The sequence below is a fragment of the Squalius cephalus genome, assembly GCF_949319135.1.
Source record: "Squalius cephalus genome assembly, chromosome: 22".
NCBI lineage: Eukaryota > Metazoa > Chordata > Actinopteri > Cypriniformes > Leuciscidae > Squalius > Squalius cephalus.
The window spans coordinates 28,451,845-28,475,484 of NC_137143.1; the positions used below are offsets into that span (position 1 = coordinate 28,451,845).

Genomic DNA, 23,640 nt, shown 5'->3' on the forward strand with positions numbered 1-23,640 from the left:
AATAGCCAATTGCATGATGTGGACAGGAGTTTAAAGGCAGTGTGTGTTTCGAGGTCTGTTTTCTGAGCAGGTCATGATGGATCGAGCAGCTCTCAGACTGATTCTCTTGGGCGTCTTTCTCATCGCAGCCAGTTCACAACCTGTAAAGAAGGTGAGGGTTAACGCTCAGTTTAAGATGAAAATGATGCGAGTTAAAATTCTAAAAAGAGATTAATTATTTGTATTTGAGATGAAGGTCCAGACAAATTAGATTTACTTCAAACGTGTTGAATATACAATGTTCAAAAGTTTGAGGTCAGTAAGTTTTTTAAAGAAATTAATACTTGTATCATTAAATTGATCAAAAGTGGCATTCTAGAGATTTATAATGTTACAAAAGATTTCTATTTTAAATAAAAGCGGTTGTTTTAAACTTCATCATCAAAAAATCCTTTAACATTTTTAGCATGTTTTCCACAAAAATAATTTAGCAGTTTTTAACTGTTTTTAACACTAATAACAAAGATTTCTTAAGCAGAAAATCATCATATTAGAATGATTTCAGAAGGATCATGTGACAATGAAGACTGGAGTAAAGATGCTGAAAATTCAGCTTTGATCACAGGAATAAATTACATTATAAAATGTAATATGATAGAAAACCTATTTAAAAAAAAAAAAAAAAAAATCTTTCACAAAATTACTGATTTTAGTGTATTTTAGATCAAATAAATGCAGCCTCAGTGAGCATAAAAGCATAAAACTTCTTTCAAAAATTGTTAAAATTTGTACTGACTTTTGAACAGCAGTGTATTATTTTAACTGAGTAAATAGAACTATTGATTTCTCAATAGTTTACACTGAGATGTAGTGATCAAAATGTATTTGTTTTTTAGTCCAAAGGCCTTTTCGAGCAGTAAATATTTGAACAATCCCAGGCAAAAAAGAGGAGTAAATGAGCACCATCCAAAAACCCTCTGTTATATGAACATAAAATTGAATATGACTGTACGGTTTGATGTCTCAACAGAAACAAAATGTGGATATATACAGCTTCTACATTAACTCCACGGTCACCAGTCGCTACGCCACAACCGTCATCACAAGCCGTGTGGCGAACACAGTGAATGAATCTCAAGAGATCCAGTTTGAGGTCAAGATACCCAAGAATGCCTTCATCAGCAAATTCAGAATGTAGGGAAACATGAGTTGTGTTATATAAGTAGAGATAAAGTGGTAAAGAAGCAGTTTATAGCATTGTTGTAAAGTTTTTCTTTCTTCAAAGCAGAGACCAGGAGACTTGAGATGGATCTTATAAGCAGAAGAGATTTATTCTTCCAAGTAGTCTGTAGTTCATCATCATCATCATCAAGACTAACTCAAGAGAGTTGCCTTGCAAATTTATATACATTTAGGGGGAGGGATTTACATTGAGGTTGAACAAAGCATGCAAATTAGGTATACAGGTTAAGGTAACACTCTAGACTGTGAGGGTCTGGCCTATCCTAATTCAATCAGCATAAGGCTCCAAGAGCCATTTGGGTAATCATTCGTGTGCTAATCCCATCAGTCTGAGTGAAACTGGGGCTCGAAGAGCCATTAAAGAAAACAGGAATTTCAACTTTGCTGAGATCTTAACCTTAAAAGCTAAAATCAGTATTCTTCACTGTGATGTTATGTAAGGAAGCATATCTGAAAACATATTCTTAAATTTTAACCCTTCAGCATGTTGGTCTCAGGTCATGTCTGCTAATGCAGCTAAACAACAACAAAATAAAGATTTATAATTTCTTTTATGCAACATGTCTGAAATACACATATTAACCCTCTGGGCTTCTTCGCCCGAAAACTTGAACGTTTCAAATTGTTTAATTTTTTTGCTTCATCGGATGGGGGTGAAACTTGGTGACTTTTGTTTTATTACCTATATGAACACACACAAAAATCAAGGAGATGATTCTGATATGTTAAAGGGTCGTAAAAAAAAAAGTCACACTTAGCTTCCTCCCGCCCGAAAACGGGCGACATAGGAAATGAATGGGAAATACGAAAAAATAGGAAAACTCAGAGAAACTTTTGGTGGTACAAGCTACAGATCAGCCACTGTGCTGAAAAAAAGTGTACAGCAATGAAGGGGTGACACTCTAGAACATCAAGAGTGCAAATAAGACACCCTCCCCCCCCCCCCCCCCCCCCCCACACACCTACACACACACAAAAAGAAATGAACTGGTAAGACTGAAACAGCAAATTTTGCCCCAAACTATATAAAAATGATATAATCATAATAACTCCAAAACTATAGCAAGGAGAGTCAAAAGGTAGGTATCGTTTGAAAGAACTCTTTTTAAATTTTTTGAAAATATAAATTACATTACATTTGGACATTGTCCTGCCAAGAAACAGCGGATAAAAGACAATATATATATATAATTTTTATTATGATTTTGCATATCTTTCTTATTTGTCATGGAATAACTCAGGAAGGAAATAAGGTAGGAGGAAAATTATTTTTTAGTGAAGTCCCCCTTACATGTTAGCTGCATCTGGATAAAAAAATAATAATTTTTGGACAAAGGAATCAAAAGTTACAGCATTTGGAAAAGAGACAGCCTTTTTGTACAGTCTTTGACACCCCCTCATGGGCAATTTTTTCTTCATGAAGAATATCTTGTCATAAAAGCAATAGATTATGTTAATTTTGGGCTCATTTTAATTGTAATAATATGCTGTAAAAAATGAAGTGCCATTTTCAATTATCTGAGAATGTTTCATGAGCTGTATGATGTTTTTGACACATTGCAGTACATTATTTTATAGATTATGAAAAAAAAAGAAATTCTATTTATCAGCAAATAACTCAGCAATACTTAAGAGTTTTTCAAAGTGGATACATTCACTGTAAAGTTCAGACTCTAAGCTTTCAAATGACATCAACTTTGTGTTAATCAAGGCAAGATTTTTTTAAAATATGGTAAAGAATATTTTCGCAGCTAGGTGGCGCCTGCTGGCGGTACACTCGGTTTTAGAGGGATTACTCAGCACTCGTTAGGAGTTAATACATGTAATTAGATGCATTAAAAAGCTGAGATCCTAAGCTTTAAAATGATATATAATTTGTGTTGTTCCATTCAGTGGTTGCTTAGTAATAATTTTTTTTCTTTCCGAATGGGAATTAATCAAATAAATAAATAAAAAAGCTATAGGCCGCCTATAGGCGGTTATAGGACATGACACAAATTAATACATTTTGAAGCCACTAGATGGCGCTCTTCTCAGTTGAAATTTTTTTTTTTTTAGGCCTGCACTCTATTTTGATGTGAAATGTTGCATTTATTGAAAAATAAAAAAAATAAAAAATAATATATTAATTCTAATGGAAAAAATAGCTCATAAAAATTATATAATTAATGCAAAATATCATAAAAAATTCCAAAAATTCTAAATAATAATCAGAAAACATTATAGAACAAAATATATTTGATTGGTTATCCTGGGACAAAGTAAAGTAAGATTTTAAGGCTTCGCCCGTTTAAAAGCTAAGTGTGACTATAATACGAAGAAGCCCAGAGGGTTAAGAGGATGTCTTTGTCATTTCTCCATAGGACCATAGAGGGGAAGATATATGATGGAGTTGTGAAGGAAAAGCAGGAAGCTCAGCAACAGTACAGTCGAGCAGTATCTCGAGGAGAAAGTGCTGGACTGATCAAGTACTGGACATTCAAAATAAATAGGTCCATGAAATGTGTTTTTATAGCATGTTTAGTAATATGCTGGGATTCATTTCTATTTCAGATCTGTTGGAAGGACTTTAGAAGACTTTAAAACTTCAGTGACAGTGGCTGCTTTTAGTAAAGTGACTTTTGAGTTGACTTACGAAGAATTGCTAAAGCGTCGCCTTGGCAAATATGAGCTACTCATCAATGCCCAACCAATGCAGCCGGTGGCGGACTTCAAGGTAGGAGAAGAAACAAAGAGGGAAATAGATAATCAATTAAGCTGGATAGAAAGATCATATTTCTTTTACTCACTTTAGATGGATGTACACATACAAGAGAAACCAGGAATTTCCTTCTTGGAGGTGAAAGGAGATTTGAGCTCCGATGATCTGGCCAATGCCATCAAAACCACCAGAGCAGACAAAGACGTAAGAGCTTAAAATGAGGGGTTAAACACTCAGCTTAAATGTTCTTATTATGATACTACACTTCAAACAAAGTTACCAGATGACCAAACTGATCATTTCAGGCATGGATGACCTTCTACCCCACTCGAGATCAACAGACCAAGTGTAAAAGCTGTGGAGAAAATGGACTGAATGGTGACCTGCTTATAACATACGATGTTGAGAGACCAAATCATCAAGGAGAAGTCATGGTACATTTTTCAATAACGCACTTTATGACAGTAAAATAAATGTGAATGTACTACATATTCAGAATGTACTTTTGTTTTCTCTCAGGTATCAAATGGCTATTTTGTCCACTACTTTGCACCCTCTGATGTTCCACGTATTCCCAAAAATGTGGTTTTTATCATTGACCGGAGCGGTTCTATGAGCGGCAGAAAAATACATCAGGTAAATGTTAAAGTTAAGTTCAGCCAAATCAAGTAAAAGGAAATAACAAGCAATGCATTTTTATGGCAAAACCCGTGAAGGACATTTTTGAAGGATCTTGCAGCATTGTGCATTTATACTGTATGTTAAAATAACAAGGATTTATGCATTGAAATCATTGTGGAGAATAACTTAAAGAAAGTGTGTTTCTTTAGACTCGTTTGGCACTGCTAAAGATTTTAAGTGATCTTGATGAGGATGACCACTTTGGATTGATCACCTTCGACAGTGAAGTTAAAACATGGAAGAATGAACTCCTGAAAGCTACCAAGGAAAGCCTGGAGACTGCAAAATCTTTTGTGAAGGAGATCAGAGATAGAGGAGGTGAGTTCCTAACTCTAAATGGGGAGTTAGAAAGTTGTACCTCAATGTGACACAACTATGTTTGTTCTTCCTTTAGCCACAGACATTAACGCTGCAGTTCTAGCAGGAGTGGACATGATCAATCGACATCCACGAGAAGGAACCGCCTCCATCCTGATCCTGCTGACTGATGGAGATCCCACTTCAGGCACAGATTCACTGACAAACACAAACTAATGTGTTTCATCCTAACACTAGTTCACTCAGTGTATTTAAAGACGTGTTAATAAAAGGTTTTAGATCTAATTAAAATACATGTAGAACCAGTGACCAATTTAGTTCTTGTCTTTTTCAGTAAGAGAAAAGAATAAGAAATATTAAATTGCCCATTACATTCATTGCTTTTTGATCACTCAAAAAATGTCATGATTTTCAAGCATGTATTGTTGGTAGTCTGACTTATTCTTTCTCTCTAACAGGTGAAACTAACAAAGAGAGGATAATGGCCAATGTGAAAGAGGCAATTGGTCTAAAGTTTCCCCTCTATTGTCTTGGTTTTGGATATGATGTTAACTTTGACTTCCTGACAAAGATGTCACTGGAAAATGGTGGAGTTGCTCGCAGGATTTATGAAGATTCGGACGCTGATCTACAGCTGCAGGTGAACGACAGAGAATCAGCTGTGAATTCATCCTCAGTGCTTATCTGTTCTGTGTTTCAATGCATTTAAACCCTTTATTTCGGGTTGTACTGTAGGGCTTCTATGACGAAGTTGCCGTCCCTCTCCTCACTGATATTCAACTTAAATACACGGGAGGGACAAACCTTACCAAGACCAGCTTTAGCCTGTACTTCAACGGCTCTGAGATTGTGGTATCGGGACAAATCACAGACAACAGTGTGGAGAGTTTCACCACTGAAGTCATTGCAGTATCAGTAAGATCATCATGGTGCTTTACAATATATCAAATTGGTAGGGATTGAGTGGGCTGTTTTTTATCGACAGTCTCAACCGAGGTCATTATACTGGATATTTGGATCATTGATGATCAATTGTTTAAGAGTTTGGAATAATGGTCACTTTGTTTTCCGAGAACGTTATTGATGAAAGTAGTAATGACCGCATTCCTGATGAAAATGTTCACTAGTATTTTTATTTCTGAGCAGAAAGGCAGTAATGTGACGTATCATGAAACTGTAACGGCAAAAGACCCCAGTGATGTCCCACCTGAGAATGAGGATTTCATGCCTAGACTGTGGGCCTACCTTACAGTGAAGCAAATTCTGGAAAGGCAGTAAGTTTATTGAGTGATATGATATTCTGTTTTTTTTTTTTTGTTGGACATTGAGGACATCTTTCTGTCTCAGAGTGCTTCTTAAAGGACAGGAGAAAGAGGATGAAAAGAAAGAAGCTCTCAAACTGTCCCTGAAATACCAGTTTGTCACGTCCCTCACCTCTATGGTCGTCACGAAGCCACAGGAAGATGAAGTAGAAGTTGCCGACAAACCCAAAGAGGGAGGAGAGGAGCCCAGACCTCCAGGTGAGAACTGAGAAGTTTGAGTATCTTACAAACCTTGTAAATAAAGGTGTGCAAACATTTGACCTTCAACAAAAGAGTCTACCTAGGGTCTACCTGTGTGGCTCTGAAGTGTCTTCAAATCAGCTGGGGGGGGGGGCTTCATTCTCCCAGTAGTGTGGGCTGTCATGATAGCTCGTCGGCTGCACGATTGAGCTTGCCTGAGATGTGAATGGCTTGAAGCGACCTCAGATGCTTCTGACTCCTGAGGAGGAGATGGCGGGCGAGTTGCGATATGCGACTGGAGCTTTGACCACTCTGATGGTTGATGCACACATGGCCACGGTGTTGTCCGTCTGGACCAGCACATGCTTGCCCTCTAGCCTCGATCCGATGCAGTGCAGGAAAAGACACACTGTTAGCAACTCGAGAGAATGCGAACACAATGCTCCCTCAGAGGAGCAAGGGCCGCCTCTGTGACCTTCGTGAAGACACAAGGCGACAGGGACAGCCCAAAGGGGAGGACTTTGTATTGACATGCCTGTCCCTTGAACGCAAAGAGTAGAAACGGTCTGTGTCGTGGGAGAATCGAGACATGAAAGTACGCGTCCTTCAGGTCGATCGCTGAAAACCAATCGAAGGGAAATTCGAAGATGCAACTTTGCGTTAGCATCTTGAATGGGAGCTTGTGAAGGGCCAGATTCAAGACATGCAGGTCCAAGATTGTCTTCATATCGGCTGGAGGGACCGGCTCTATCGGATCCTTCACCAGTAGGACTGCAATCTCCAAATGCAGGACATGAGCATCCTTGTCCGCCACTGAGGTGAACCAGACGTTGCTGACCGCCTGGCGAACTGAATCGCATAGAGTAGACCAATGAGCCAGCAACATGGGCTGGGAAGTGCTATCCAGGCTTCCAGACACCGTTCTAGCTATCACAGGAAGATCCAGTTATGATATTTTGATTAAAAACGATGAGGTAAAAAAAAAAAAAAAAACGTATACATGAAAAGATCATTCAGAATAAGTTAAATAACATGCATTTAGAAAAGAGATGGGGTAAATTTTCATTTTGTGCAAAATTCAATGTACTGCATCTGCCTTTAAATGGATTTTTTCCCCACTTGTTTTATATCCCAGTACCAGGATATAGTCAGTACCATTTCAGTCCCAGTCAGCCTGGTCTGCAAGGTCAGCCTGGTCAGCCTAGTCAGCATCGTCTGATCGGTCATGGGATGGGTTATGGTCGCCGCGATAAGCCCGGTCGGCACATGCTGCTCAGTAGACCTGCTTCACCTCCTGCTGATCCAGGGATTCATGGTATGCCTTTTTTCTTCTAAAAGTTGACAAAGACTTATACTTTATACTTATACTTTCTCGAGAATGTGTTTATCATTGGTTACTTTGTTTTTGCTTTTACAAAAAATTACTGCAAATTTGCTTTATTAAAAGCAAAATCCACATAAAAAAGTGCAATTAAAGTAAAATTAAAATAAATAAAATAAGGCATTAGGTGTGATTCAGAATTGAAGCCTCTTAAAAGGATAGTTCATCCTAAAATAAAAATGAAGTCATAATTTCTCACCCTAATGTTGTTCTAATGCTGTATGCCCTTCTTTCTTTTATGGACCACAAAAGGAGTATTTAAAAAAAAGTCCTGCTTACAGGTCTTCTGTGCTTGACTGCGCATTCGTGAGACTTTATAGCGCCCCAGTTGACACCGACTTGCCCAGAAAAAACCCAAGTTGTGAGAAATCTAGATTAATAAAAAACGCAACATGAAATACAATTATTGTACCTTCTTCTTTGAGGTGAATATATCTGTTGTTCATCACAACAAGACGTTATCAAGTTCACATCAGTTAACTGTTAGTTCTGTCATAGAGAAAGTACATGGATACCTTTTTGCGATTTCTAGGCATTATATTTAATTTCTCACGACTTGTATGCTTTTCCTGGGCGAGTCGGAGTGAACTGCGGGGCTAATATTGTCTCACAAACACGCAGTCGAGCACAGAAGACCAACGATCAAAGTCAGCATTTCCCTTAAATAATACATACAATTTTGTTTTGTTTTCACCAAACCCTATCGAATTCCTCCAGAACACTTGTAATATACAACACGTGTAGCATGGGATCATTCTGTCATACTTTTGCATCTTATTCAGAAAGATGTATTCTAGTTGCTATTCAGTGCCAATATATGGATGAGCGGATTTTTTTAAATATTTTTTTTATATTATTTATTATTATTTGCTAAATATTTGAGAGAAAAAAATTCGGTACATTTTAATTACTTTAATAATACTTAATTACATTAATAATTCATTTAATTATATATCTCTATTTAATTATTTCAATATGCTTTGGTACATTGAACTTTTTTAATTATTTATTGAGTGTTTTGGTCAGTAAGTTACTAATAAACTGACTTAGAATGAAAAGCTGTATTATAAGTAGTCTGACTTTTTAATGACTAAACCCCCTTTTTTTAGATTTCAGTGACATGCTGATCTCCAGTAATGGTACGTATAAATACTCTCTAACTCTAATTCTGCCTTGTGATAAGTAAGTCTAATTTGATCAATTTTACTTTCTCTTAGGCTTAGGTCAAATGCCCACAATCCTACTGGAGACTGCAGAGGCTGTTCTCCCTACTATGTCAAGTACATTCAGTTCTCTAAAACGTACTTATTTATGTAGGACAATTTTCTATAATAAGTATGATACAGCATTTGGTTATGTTTTCTCTTAGTTCCAAGAGTTCGTAGCAACCGGTTCCTGCTGCCTTCTGCTGGTCAGTCTAAGCCACTTTGTTTTGACGTTCCTGCTCCTCAGAAACTCCCACTGTTACAGGATTCTGCTTCAGGTAACTATTACACATTTACTCTTCATGCACATCCTTTTGAAAGTCATCTTTTTTTTTTATTGAATGTTTTGTATGTACTCATATTCTGTGACTTTCTGTGTGTCTTAGAGTTCTCTATGAATGGACAATTCATGACTAGACGACAGGGATTCAGTAAAATTGCCTTTCATTACAAAACAAACCATCACCTGACAATAAGCACAAGCTCTATCAGATACCAAGATGGCCAGAATCAGGTCGAGTTTTTGTGGGACCAGGAACCTACTCAACACAATACAGAGGGGTATATACTACTCAAACTATAAGTGATTTACTACATTTGTATATGTTACAGCTCCTTTCTGTGAAGTAGAATTCATTCATCAGTTTCTCTGTTTCAACAGCGTGTCCCTGATTCTACGGAGTAATGAAATGGACGTTACCATGGGAAACATACGTGTTGTCATTCTTCTTCACAAGAAAAATGGTGAAGTGTTTCTGTGGCCTGCTGTTCGGCAACAGCCAAAAGATGTCGGTTTGATGGGCATTTTAGGTAGGAGTACTTCACTGGTTAAACATTTAAACACGTATTAACACTTTACACAATTGACCCAGCTAACAGGGAACATTCTCACCACTTCAGCTAATGTTTTTGAAGGTTTTCTCAAAGTTATGAACAAATGTTCTTCCAGTAACATTAATGGAATGTTTGTTCAAAGTTATCTGGTCTTTAATGTTCTCAAAACATTGTGTAAGCTATTCCTGCATAGCGCTATCAGAGTTACCTCCTACCTCCCTTAGCTCCACCTGTCTACATCTGCTACTGGATTTATGTGTGTATTTATACAGCTGGATCATATCTTACTCGTTTACAGCAGTGTGTCTGTGTCCAAATACAGTACTTGTTCTGCAGCAGCAGCATAGCTGATCTTGTCTGCCAAGACCAAATACATTAACATTACCGTATTCAATGACATGCTAAAACTATTCAGAGAGTTGTCATGATTGAAATATTGTTCATGAATTTTTTTTTTTTACATTTTAGATGGACATTCCTCTAGCAATTTTACTTGATTCAGAATGTTCAGAGAACATTCAAAATTAATGTAAACCTAATGTTTAAAGAATGATCAAATAGATTGTTCTCTTAACATTCACATAACCAAAAAACGTTTTCAGAACATTTAAAAAAAAACTGGACTTTTTTAATGTTTAGAGAACATTCAGAAATAATATTTGTATAACTTAATGGGAACGTTAGAAAAACTATCTATAGACATTTTTTTGTTTTGTTAGCTGGGTGAGCAATTAAATGGTACATTTGATTTGTAACTTGCTTTATTGAATGGGATCAAATCTCAATAACTGTGGATAATATTGAAGGAAAAGCTGAAGCTTCATATGAGGAGGTTCAAGGATCACAAACACCAACTCTAAAGATAATGGACCAGGATGTGAAGGCGAGCTTGTAAGTGATCAAAAGTGTTCATACACACAGCTGATATTTTCCTTTATTATATATCTGTTTTAATCTATGAATGTATCTGTAGGGAGGATGTCACAGACTACACACGTCCTTCAACTCCGGTTATCAGATGTTGGCTTGTCCCGTTCCAGGCTGTGATGCAGGGAGACATTTCTGATTTCACTGTCACTCGGCTGTAGAGTTCAATGTGGACGATTCATAAACTGGGATCTATCTATCTATCTATCTATCTATCTATCTATCTATCTATCTATCTATCTATCTATCTATCTATCTATCTATCTATCTATCTATCTATCTATCTTTCTTGTATGTATAGCAACCCTTTGATTGGTGCCTTTTCAAAGTATTGATTGTGATTATTTCTGTAAAGTTTGTATTTTATGAGGTCATGTCTGATAGTAAAATAAAAAATAGCAACAAACTTCTGCACAATGTAAAGTATTTACAAGTTATATAGATCATATATTTTCTAAAAAGCATGCCTCAATATTGACTTTTGAGGGGTTCAAGAGTCTCTGATGTACATTAGCTGAAGGGAAGTATAAATAATTAATCATAACTCATTATATTTTATTATAAATATTTGAATCAGTTAATAGAATTAACTTGATTGTAGCAGAATACTACAATCAACTAACCTGTTCGTCCAGCGAACGGCCAGTATTTATTAATTTTTTTAATTTTAAGAAATGGTCATTTCCGGGGTAAGGGAAATAACTTTGTTACTGTACAGCACTCGGAGCATGTAGCCAAAATCTGCATGATTAGGGACTCCAGTAAATGAGCATGAAACACGAACAACTAATTACATGTGACACAAACAAGACTTTATTAACTAGACTAAACACTTAAACTACTCTAACATACACACACACACAAACACACACACACATGCATGTTTACCAAGGGAAAGAGAGTTGAAGCAGAATACAGGAAAGCATTGTTTGAAATTCAGTAATTTTAAAGCCTTGAGCAAACCATCAGGTTCTTAAATCTAACATACCCTAAGAGGGGTAGCTTAGGTATACTTAATGTATCAAATAATGAGACTAAGTTTGATATTCAGATATATTCTGATGCAATTTGTTGAGGCTCCAGTTGATCTTTGCTGATGATGTCTTGATGAGAAAGAATCAGTTGGAGTCAGACGATCTTTGGTGAATGAAGGCCACCGCCTGGCACAAAGTTAGGGCTCATTGAAGACTTCTAGCTTAGCATCATGTTCACATCAGAATTTCTCAGAATCGGGGGAACCGGGTGATCTTGTGATCAGTGATCTTGTAGAGTGAAGATGTCACACCCTCAGGATTTGAGTGAGCCAATAAGAAGTTGTTCCTTTGGAGGGAACCTTTACGGTCCTTTGTTCTGGCAGGGTATTTGCATATGTAATTTGATTGGGTATTTAAGAGAAGAACCTTCAAGATTTTTCTAATAATAATGTGTCACAGAGTTAGCAAAATGTAATGTAAATTAACAAATATAGGGAACGAAAATTGGAGTTCTTAGAGACCAAGCATGCTGCACATGTGATTTTAGTTAACCATGCAATTCTGAAACATTAATTAAAGAGTTTGAATGAATACATTGGCCAAACTCTATAAAATAATAATAATAATAATAACAATTCATTACATTTATATATAGCGCTTTTCTCTGCACTAAACGCACTTTAGGAAATCATAAGAAGGAAAAATGGAATACATGTTGATACATTTCTCAAGTGGTTATAATAAATAGAATATAGAGGTTTAAAGGGTTTATTTGTCATTTCCCATTAGAATTAAGTGAGAGTCAAACCTCTCTCTAAATTCCTTTGGGTCATAAACAGTCTTATCAGTCTTCATGTGTCCTGTAACCACTGTAACCAGTGTTAGTTGCAGTTAACCCATGGTTTACTTGTTGGGTGAGATATATTATAGATTATTTGTTAAATATAACAAATAATTGTTTCTGGTCTGTCTCAGTCGCTACACTGACTACAAATAGTGGGGGAGGTTTCTTCATCCGGTCAATAACAGCCAATCGCATGATGTGGACAGGAGTTTAAAGGCAGTGTGTGTTTCGAGGTCTGTTTTCTGAGCAGGTCATGATGGATCGAGCAGTTCTCAGACTGATTCTCTTGGGCGTCTTTCTCATCTCAGCCAGTTCACAACCTGTAAAGAAGGTGAGGGTTAACGCTCAGTTTAAGATGAAAATGATGCGAGTTAAAATTCTAAAAAAGAGATTAATTATTTGTATTTGAGATGAAGGTCCAGACAAATTAGATTTACTTCAAACATGTTGAATATAAAAATGTTCAAAAGTTTGAGGTCAGTAAGTTTTTTTTAAAGAAATTAATACTTTTATTTATTAAATTGCTCAAATGTGACATTCTAGAGATTTATAATGTTACAAAAGATTTATATTTCAAATAAAAGCTGTTGTTTTAAACTTTATTCTTCAAAAAATCCTTAAAAAAATGTATCAGGGTTTCCACAAAAGTAATTTAGCAGCACAACTGTTTTAATGCTAATTAATAACAAATGTTTCTTAAGCAGAAAATCAGCATATTAGAATGATTTCTGAAGGATCATGTGACAATGAAGACTGGAGTAAAGATGCTGAAAATGTATCTTTGCATCACAGGAAAAAATTACATTTTAAAATGTAATATGATAGAAAACTTATTTCAAATTGAAAAAAATCTTCACAAAATTACTGATTTTAGTGTATTTTAGATCAAATAAATTCAACCTTGGTGAGCATAAAAGACTGCTTTCAAAAAATTAAAAAATTCTTACTGACTTGGACAGCAGTGTATTATTTTAATTGAGTACAGAGAACTATCTATTACTCAGTAGTTTACACTGAGATGAAGTCATCAAAATGTTTTTTTTTTTTTAGTCCAAAGGCCATTTCTCCGTGCCATTTTCGAGCAGTAAATATTTGAACAATCCCACGCAAAAAGGAGGAGTAAATGAGCACCATCCAAAAACCCTCTGTCATATGAACATGTAATTGAATATGACTGTACGGTTTGATGTCTCAACAGAAACAAAATGTGGATATATACAGCTTCTACATTAACTCCACGGTCACCAGTCGCTACGCCACAACCGTCATCACAAGCCGTGTGGCGAACACAGTGAATGAATCTCAAGAGATCCAGTTTGAGGTCAAGATACCCAAGAATGCCTTCATCAGCAAATTCAGAATGTAGGGAAACATGAGTTGTGTTATATAAGTAGAGATAAAGTGGTAAAGAAGCCGTTTATAGCATGTTGGTCTCAGGTCATGTCTGCTAATGCAGCTAAACAACAACAAAATAAAGATTTATAAATTATTTTATGCAACATGTCTGAAATACACATATTAAGAGGATGTCATCGTCATTTTCTCCATAGGACCATAGAGGGGAAGATATATGATGGTGTTGTGAAGGAAAAGCAGGAAGCTCAGCAACAGTACAGTCGAGCAGTATCTCGAGGAGAAAGTGCTGGACTGATCAAGTACTGGACATTAAAAATAAAAAAGGTCCATGAAATGTGTTTTTATAGCATGTTTAGTAATATGCTGGAATTAATTTCTATTTCAGATCTGTTGGAAGGACTTTAGAAGACTTTAAAACTTCAGTGACAGTGGCTGCTTTTAGTAAAGTGACTTTTGAGTTGACTTACGAAGAACTGCTAAAGCGTCGCCTTGGCAAATATGAGCTACTCATCAATGCCCAACCAATGCAGCCGGTGGCGGACTTCAAGGTAGGAGAAGAAACAAAGAGGGACATAGATCATCAATTAAGGTGGATAGAAAGATCATATTTCTTTTACTCACTTTAGATGGATGTACACATACAAGAGAAACCAGGAATTTCCTTCTTGGAGGTGAAAGGAGATTTGAGCTCCGATGATCTGGCCAATGCCATCAAAACCACCAGAGCAGACAAAGACGTAAGAGCTTAAAATGAGGGGTAAAACACTCAGCTTAAATGTTCTTATTATGATACTACACTTCAAACAAAGTTACCAGATGACCAAACTGATCATTTCAGGCATGGGTGACCTTCTACCCCACTCGAGATCAACAGACCAAGTGTAAAAGCTGTGGAGAAAATGGACTGAATGGTGACCTGCTTATAACATACGATGTTGAGAGACCAAATCATCAAGGAGAAGTCATGGTACATTTTTCAATAACGCACTTTATGACAGTAAAATAAATGTAAATGTACTACATATTCAGAATTTACTTTTGTTTTCTCTCAGGTATCAAATGGCTATTTTGTCCACTACTTTGCACCCTCTGATGTTCCACGTATTCCCAAAAATGTGGTTTTTATCATTGACCGGAGCGGTTCTATGAACGGCAGAAAAATACATCAGGTAAATGTTAACTTTAAGTTCAGCCAAATCAATTGAAAGGAAATAACAAGCAATGCATTTTTTTATTGCAAAACCCTTGAAGGACATTTTTGAAAGATCTTTCAGCACTGTGCATTTATATGTTAAAATAACAGGGATTTATCCATTGAAATCACTGTGGATTTGCTTACTTTAAATTATTTACAAAAAAAAAAAAAACTGCCCATATCTGGTAAATGAGAATTCAGTCGAAAAGGAGAATGAATAACTTTCAGATGTTCTGACAGAAGTGTGTTTCTTTAGACTCGTTTGGCACTGCTAAAGATTTTAAGTGATCTTGATGAGGATGACCACTTTGGATTGATCACCTTCGACAGTGAAGTTAAAACATGGAAGAATGAACTCCTGAAAGCTACCAAGGAAAACCTGGAGATTGCAAAATCTTTTGTGAAGGAGATCAGAGATAGAGGAGGTGTGTTCCTAACTCTAAATGGGGAGTAAGAAAGTCGTACCTCAATGTGACACAACTATGTTTGTTCTTCCTTTAGCCACAGACATTAACGCTGCAGTTCTAGCAGGAGTGGACATGATCAATCGACATCCACGAGAAGGAACCGCCTCCATCCTGATCCTGCTGACTGATGGAGATCCCACTTCAGGCACAGATTCACTGACAAACACAAGCTAATGTGTTTTATCCTAACACTAGTTCACTCAGTGTAATTAGAAGACCTGTTAATAAAAGGTTTTAGATCTAATTAAAATACATGTAGGACCAGTGATCAATTTAGTTCTTGTCTTTTTCAGTAAGAGAAAAGTATAAGAAATATGAAATTGCCCATTACATTCATTGCTTTTTGATCACTCAAAAAATGTCATGATTTTCAAGCATATATTGTTGGTAGTCTGACTTATTCTTCCTCTCTAACAGGTGAAACTAACATAGAGAGGATAATGGCCAATGTGAAAGAGGCAATTGGTCTAAAGTTTCCCCTATATTGTCTTGGTTTTGGATATGATGTTAACTTTGACTTCCTGACAAAGATGTCACTGGAAAATGGTGGAGTTGCTCGCAGGATTTATGAAGATTCGGACGCTGATCTACAGCTGCAGGTGAACGACAGAGAATCCGCTGTGAATTCATCCTCAGTGCTTATCTGTTCTGTGTTTCAATGCATTTAAACCCTTTATTTCGGTTTGTACTGTAGGGCTTCTATGACGAAGTTGCCGTCCCTCTCCTCACTGATATTCAACTTAAATACACAGGAGGGACAAACCTTACCAAGACCAGCTTTAGCCTGTACTTCAACGGCTCTGAGATTGTGGTATCGGGACAAATCACAGACAACAGTGTGGAGAGTTTCACCACTGAAGTCATTGCAGTATCAGTAAGATCATCATGGTGCTTTACAATATATCAAATTGGTAGGGATTGAGTGGGCTGTTTTTTATCGACAGTCTCAACCGAGGTCATTATACTGGATATTTGGATCATTGATGATCAATTGTTTAAGAGTTTGTAATAATGGTCACTTTGTTTTCCGAGAAAGTTATTGATGAAAGTAGTAATGACTGCATTCCTGATGAAAATGTTCACTAGTATTTTTATTTCTGAGCAGAAAGGCAGTAATGTGACGTATCATGAAACTGTAATGGCAAAAGACCCCAGTGATGTCCCATCTGAGAATGAGGATTTCATGCCGAGACTGTGGGCCTACCTTACAGTGAAGCAAATTCTGGAAAGGCAGTAAGTTTATTGAGTGATATGATATTCTGTCTTTTTTTTTGTTGGACATTGAGGACATCTTTCTGTCTCAGAGTGCTTCTTAAAGGACAGGAGAAAGAGGATGAAAAGAAAGAAGCTCTCAAACTGTCCCTGAAATACCAGTTTGTCACGTCCCTCACCTCTATGGTCGTCACGAAGCCACAGGAAGATGAAGTAGAAGTTGCCGACAAACCCAAAGAGGGAGGAGAGGAGCCCAGACCTCCAGGTGAGAACTGAGAAGTTTTAGTATCTTACAAACCTTGTAAATAAAGGTGTGCAAACATTTGACCTTCAACAAAAGAGTCTACCTAGGGTCTACCTGAGTGGCTCTGAAGTGTCTTCAAATCAGCTGGGGGGGGGGGGGCTTCATTCTCCCAGTAGTGTGGGCTGTCATGATAGCTCGTCGGCTGCACGATTGAGCTTGCCTGAGATGTGAATGACTTGAAGCGACCTCAGATGCTTCTGACTCCTGAGGAGGAAATGGGGGGCGAGTTGCGATATGTGACGGGAGCTTTGACCACTCTGATGGTTGATGCACACATGGCCACGGTGTTGTCCGTCTGGACCAGCACATGCTTGCCTTCTAGCCTCGATCCGATGCAGTGCAGGAAAAGACACACTGTTAGCAACTCGACAGAATGCGAACACAATGCTCCCTCAGAGGAGCAAGGGCCGCCTCTGTGACCTTCGTGAAGACACAAGGCGACAGGGACAGCCCAAAGGGGAGGACTTTGTACTGACATGCCTGTCCCTTGAACGCAAAGAGTAGAAATGGTCTGTGTTGTGGGAGAATCGAGACATGAAAGTCCGTGTCCTTCAGGTCGATCACTGCAAACCAATCGAAGGGAAATTCGAAGATGCAACTCTGTGTTAGCATCTTGAATGGGAGCTTGTGAAGGGCCAGATTCAAGACATGCAGGTCCAAGATTGTCTTCATATCGGCTGGAGGGACCGGCTCTATCGGATCCTTCACCAGTAGGACTGCAATCTCCAAATGCAGGACATGAGCATCCTTGTCCGCCACTGAGGTGAACCAGACGTTGCTGACCGCCTGGCGAACTGAATCGCATAGAGTAGACCAATGAGCCAGCGACACGGGCTGGGAAGTGCTATCCAGGCTTCCAGACACCGTTCTAGCTATCACAGGAAGATCCAGTTATGATATTTTGATTAAAAATGATGAGGTCAAAAAAAAAAAAAAAAAAAAAAAAAAACGTATACATGAAAAGATCATTCAGAATAAGTTAAATAACATCATGCATTTAGAAAAGAGATAGGGTAAATTTTCGTTTTATGCTAAATTCAGTGTACTGCATCTGTCTTTAAATGGATATTTTCCCCACTTGTTTTATATCCCAGTACCAGGATATAGTCAGCACCATTTCAGTCTCAGTCAGCCTGGTCTGCAAGGTCAGCCTGGTCAGCCCGGTCAGCCCATTCATCATCGTGTGATCGGTCATGGGTTCGGTTATGGTCGCCGCGGTAAGCCTGGTCGTCAGCGTCTTTTGATCACTGAGCCCATGCTGCTCAGTAGACCTGCTTCACCTCCTGCTGATCCAGGGATTCATGGTATGCCTTTTTCTTCTAAAAGTGGACAAAGACTTATACTTTATACTTATACTTTCTATATAATGTGTTTATCATTGGTTACTTTGTTTTTGCTTTTACAAAAAATTACTGCAAATTTGCTTTATTAAAAGCAAAATCCACATAAAAAAGTGAATAAAACTGCGCATTCGTGAGACTTTATAGCGCCCCAGTTGACACCGACTTGCCCAGAAAAACACCCAAGTTGTGAGAAATCTAGATTAATAAAAAACGCAACATGAAATACAATTATTGTACCTTCTTCTTTGAGGTGAATATATCTGTTGTTCGTCACAACAAGAAGTTATCAAGTTCACATCAGTTAACTGTCAGTTCTGTCATAGAGAAAGTACATGCAGTGGTGTAGTCTACGTGATACGCAGGTATACGCCGTATACCCACTAGAAAAGGCCAAGGATTTGCGTATACCCACTTAAAAAAGCGTGAGGATACGTATCAACTTCGTTTTGTGTCAGAACTTTCACACTTTCATTCATAAATTCACCCCGTCTGTGTTTGCGAAGCGACGGGTCGAATCGCGGAATCCAGTCACAAATGGAACTTGCTATATAAAGCAGAACGTCACGGAATTTGGCTATTTTTGAACGAATAAATCAAAAGTAGGGCTGTACAATGAATCAAATCTCGATATGGACTAGTGTCTATGAATATTAAAGCTAAAAGAGACTGCAATTGTTCTACGCATCTCTGGGAATGAGCGCTCAGTGTGTGCTCCACTACACACACACACACACACACACACACACAGAAGCACGCGTGACTCACGCTCGTGGTGTTTTCAGCGTTTCACTGTATTGAGACATGATGTAAGCTACACATGTGCATTTCATCGCAGAGCTGCTATGAGAGTCACTTGATGAGAATTTCACCATTTCATTTGATAAAACTATCGTCATTCATTCGTTTCATATACACACAGAAACTGTTATGTCTTTACGACAACCTGTCAAAATAAAAGTTCTGTATAACTTGAAGAAATTATAACAGAAATATTACTATTGCACAGAGTATACTTAAGGCCTAATAATAATAATACTAATAATAATAATAATAATAATAATAGTTTATTAAAACACACAGAAACTCAAATGTCTACAACCCACCAAAATAAAAGTTCGGTCTAACTCAATTTAATTAGAAAGAAATTGCACAGTAAAATGTATTTTAAAATAAAACATTTTTTCAAAAACACCATTTCTAAAAGTAAATTTGTATTTGTGCCTATAATGCTTTAAAAAAAATTGTTGAAAATGTGTGTTATATTAGAGTATACTCACTACAAAAAACTAGACTACACCACTGAGTACATGGATACCTTTTTGCAATTTCTAGGCATTATATTTCATTTCTCACGACTTGTATGCTTTTCCTGGGCGAGTCGGAGTGAACTGCGGGGCTAATATTGTCTCACAAACACGCAGTCGAGCACAGAAGACCAACGATCAAAGTCAGCATTTCCCTTAAATAATACATACAATTTTGTTTTGTTTTCACCAAACCCTATCGAATTCCTCCAGAACACTTGTAATATACAACACGTGTAGCATGGGATCATTCTGTCATACTTTTGCATCTTATTTAGAAAGATTTGTTCTAGTTGCTATTCAGTGCCGATATATGGACGATTGTTCTTTTTTTTTCTTTTTTTAAATATTATTTATTATTATTTGCTAAATATTTGAGAAAAAAAATATTCTGTACATTTTGATTACTTTAATAATACTTAATTACATTAATAATTAATTTAATTATATCTCTATTTAATTATTTCAAAATGCTTTGGTACATTGAACTTTTTTAATTATTCATTGAGTGTTTTGGTCAGTAAATTACTGATAAACTGACTTAGAATGAAAAGCTGTATTATAAATAGTCTGACTTTTTAATGACTAAACCCCCTTTTTTTAGATTTCAGTGACATGCTGTTCTCCAGTTATGGTACGTATAAATACTCTCTAACTCTAATTCTGCCTTGTGATAAGTAAGTCTAATTTGATCAATTTTACTTTCTCTTGGGCTTAGGTCAAATGCCCACAATCCTACGGGAGAGTGCAGACGCTGTTCTCCCTACTATGTCAAGTACATTCAGTTCTCTAAAACGCACTTATTTATGTAGGACAATTTTCTATAATAATTATGATACAGCATTTGGTTATGTTTTCTCTTAGTTCCAAGAGTTCGTAGCAACCGGTTCCTGCTGCCTTCTGCTGGTCAGTCTAAGCCACTTTGTTTTGACGTTCCTGCTCCTCAGAAACTCAGACTGTTACAGGATTCTGCTTCAGGTAACTATTACACATTTACTCTACATGCACATCCTTTTGAAAGTCATCTTTTTTTGTAATTGAATGTTTTGTATGTACTCGTATTGTGTGACTTTCTGTGTGTCTTAGAGTTCTCTATGAATGGACAATTCATGACTAGAAGACAGGGATTCAGTAAAATTGCCTTTCATTACAAAACAAACCATCACCTGACAATAAGCACAAGCTCTATCAGATACCAAGATGGCCAGAGTCAGGTTGAGTTTTTGTGGGACCAGGAACCTACTCAACACAATACAGAGGGGTATATACTACTCAAACTAGTGTTTTACTACATTTCTGTTACAGCTCCTTTCTGTGAAGTAGAATTCATTCATCAGTTTCTCTGTTTCAACAGCGTGTCCCTGATTCTACGGAGTAATGAAATGGACGTTACCATGGGAAACACACGCGTTGTCATTCTTCTTCACAGGAAAAGTGGTGAAGTGTTTCTGTGGCCTGCTGTTCGGCAACAGCCAAAAGATGTCGGTTTGATGGGCATTTTAGGTAAGAGTACTTCATTGTTTAAACATTTAAACATGTATTAACACTTTACACAATTGACCCAGCTAACAGGGAACATTCTCACAACTTCAGCTAATGTTTTTGGCAAGGTTTTCTCAAAGTTATTAACAAATGTTCTTCCAGTAACATTAATGGAATGTTTGTTCAAAGTTATCTGGTCTTTAATGTTCTCAAAACATTACCATGAAAATGTTATTGATATATTTAGTTCAGTCATGAAACTCTTGAGGGTGTAGGCTGATAGGTTTACTTGCAATCTACAAGCAATTACATCATTTCCACATGGCACAAGCTGATTGGCCTCTGCTGATCCTGCAGCCAATGAGATTGCTTGCCCACAAAATAGTCTGGTTCATTGTTTGCTGTAAGCTATTCCTGCATAGCGCTATCAGAGTTACCTCCTACCTCCCTTAGCTCCACCTGTCTACATCTGCTACTGGATTTATGTGTGTATTTATGCAGCTGGATCATATCTTACTCGTTTACAGCAGCGTGTCTGTGTCCAAATACAGTACTTGTTCTGCAGCAGCAGCATAGCTGATCTTGTCTGCCAAGACCAAATACATTAACATTACCATATTCAATGACATGCTAAAACTATTCAGAGAGTTGTCATGATTGAAATATTGTTCATGAATTTTTTTTTTTTTTTTTTACATTTTAGATTTTAGCAATTTAGCAATTTTACTTGATTCAGAATGTTCAGAGAACATTCAAAATTAATGTAAACCTAATGTTTAAAGAATGATAAAATAGATTGTTCTCTTAACATTCACATAACAAAAAAAAAAACGTTTTCAGAACATTTAAAAAAAAAAACTGGACTTTTTTAATGTTTAGAGAACATTCAGAAATAATATTTGTATAACTTAACGGGAACGTTAGAAAAACTATCTATAGACATTTTTTTGTTTTGTTAGCTGGGTGAGCAATTAAATGGTACATTTGATTTGTAACTTGCTTTATTGAATGGGATCAAATCTCAATAACTGTGGATAATATTGAAGGAAAAGCTGAAGCTTCATATGAGGAGGTTCAAGGATCACAAACTCTAAAGATAATGGACCAGGATGTGAAGGCGAGCTTGTAAGTGATCAAAAGTGATCATACACACAGCTGATATTTTCCTTTATTATATATCTGTTTTAATCTATGAATGTATCTAGGGAGGATGTCACAGACTACACACTTCCTTCAACTCCGGTTATCAGATGTTGGCTTGTCCCGTTCCAGGCTGTGATGCAGGGAGACATTTCTGATTTCACTGTCACTCGGCTGTAGAGTTCAATGTGATCAAGATCTATCTATCTATCTTGTATGTATAGCAACCCTTTGATTGGTGCCTTTTCAAAGTATTGATTGTGATTATTTCTGTAAAGTTTGTATTTTATGAGGTCATGTCTGATAGTAAAATAAAAAATAGCAACAAACTTCTGCAGAATGTAAAGTATTTACAAGTTATATAGATCATATATTTTCTAAAAAGCATGCCTCAATATTGACTTTTGAGGGGTTCAAGAGTCTCTGATGTACATTAGCTGAAGGGAAGTATAAATAATTAATCATAACTCATTATATTTTATTATAAATATTTGAATCAGTTAATAGAATTAACTTGATTGTAGCAGAATAATCAACTAACCTGTTCATCCAGCGAACGGCCAATATATATATTTTTTTTTTTTTAATTTTAAGAAAGTGCAATTTTCGGGGTAAGGGAAATAACTTTGTTACTGTACAGTACTCGGAGCATGTAGCCAAAATCTACATGATTAGGGACTCCATTAAAGGATTAACTAGACTAAACACACACACACACACACACACACACACACACACACACACACACACACACACACACACACACACACACACACACACACACATGCATACAGTTTACCAAGTGAAAGAGAGTTGAAGCAGAATACATGAAAGCATTGTTTGAAATTCAGCAATTTTAAAGCCTTGAGCAAACCATCAGTTTCTTAAATCTAACACACCTAAAAGCTTAGGTATAAATGTATATTCGAATAAAACTGTCCTGATGCAATTTGTTGAGGCTCCAGTTGATCTTTGCTGATGATGTCTTGATGAGAGAGAACCAGTTGGAGTCAGACGATCTTTGGTGAATGGAAAGACAAGGCCACAGCCTGGCACAAAGTTAGGGCTCATTGAAGACTTCTAGCTCAGCATCATGTTCACAATCACATCAGAATTCGAATTGTGGGAACCGGGTGATCTTGTGATCAGTGATCTTGTAGAGTGAAGATGTCACACCCTCAGGATTTGAGTGAGCCAATAAGAAGTAGTTCCTGGAGGGAACCTTTACGGTCCTTTGTTCTGGCAGGGT

At 37.0% G+C, this 23,640-nt stretch overlaps 1 protein-coding gene across 5 annotated transcripts; it reads left to right on the top strand.

Moving 5' to 3' along the window:
* The first annotated feature begins 25 nt into the window (after positions 1 to 25).
* On the top strand, positions 26 to 23,338 carry LOC307150442 (inter-alpha-trypsin inhibitor heavy chain H3-like). 5 transcript variants are annotated; one of them, XM_079857708.1, is made up of 21 exons: positions 26 to 151; positions 1,010 to 1,173; positions 3,585 to 3,689; positions 3,775 to 3,937; positions 4,016 to 4,126; positions 4,228 to 4,356; positions 4,442 to 4,558; positions 4,753 to 4,921; positions 4,998 to 5,108; positions 5,380 to 5,561; positions 5,657 to 5,836; positions 6,068 to 6,195; positions 6,269 to 6,441; positions 7,559 to 7,738; positions 8,914 to 8,943; positions 9,022 to 9,084; positions 9,174 to 9,287; positions 9,396 to 9,570; positions 9,671 to 9,819; positions 10,650 to 10,734; positions 22,457 to 22,594. In XM_079857708.1, the coding sequence occupies exons 1-21, from the start codon at positions 74 to 76 to the stop codon at positions 22,569 to 22,571; spliced, it is 2,721 nt and encodes a 906-aa protein (XP_079713834.1). In that variant the 5' UTR covers positions 26 to 73; the 3' UTR covers positions 22,572 to 22,594. The 5 variants fall into 5 exon arrangements, with proteins under 5 accessions (XP_079713834.1, XP_079713833.1, XP_079713835.1 ...); XM_079857707.1 differs by lacking the exon at positions 22,457 to 22,594 and adding an exon at positions 10,817 to 11,194 and having other exon boundaries at positions 29 to 151; XM_079857709.1 differs by lacking the exon at positions 22,457 to 22,594 and adding an exon at positions 10,817 to 11,194 and having other exon boundaries at positions 29 to 151; positions 9,028 to 9,084.
* Positions 23,339 to 23,640: the final 302 nt, after the last annotated feature.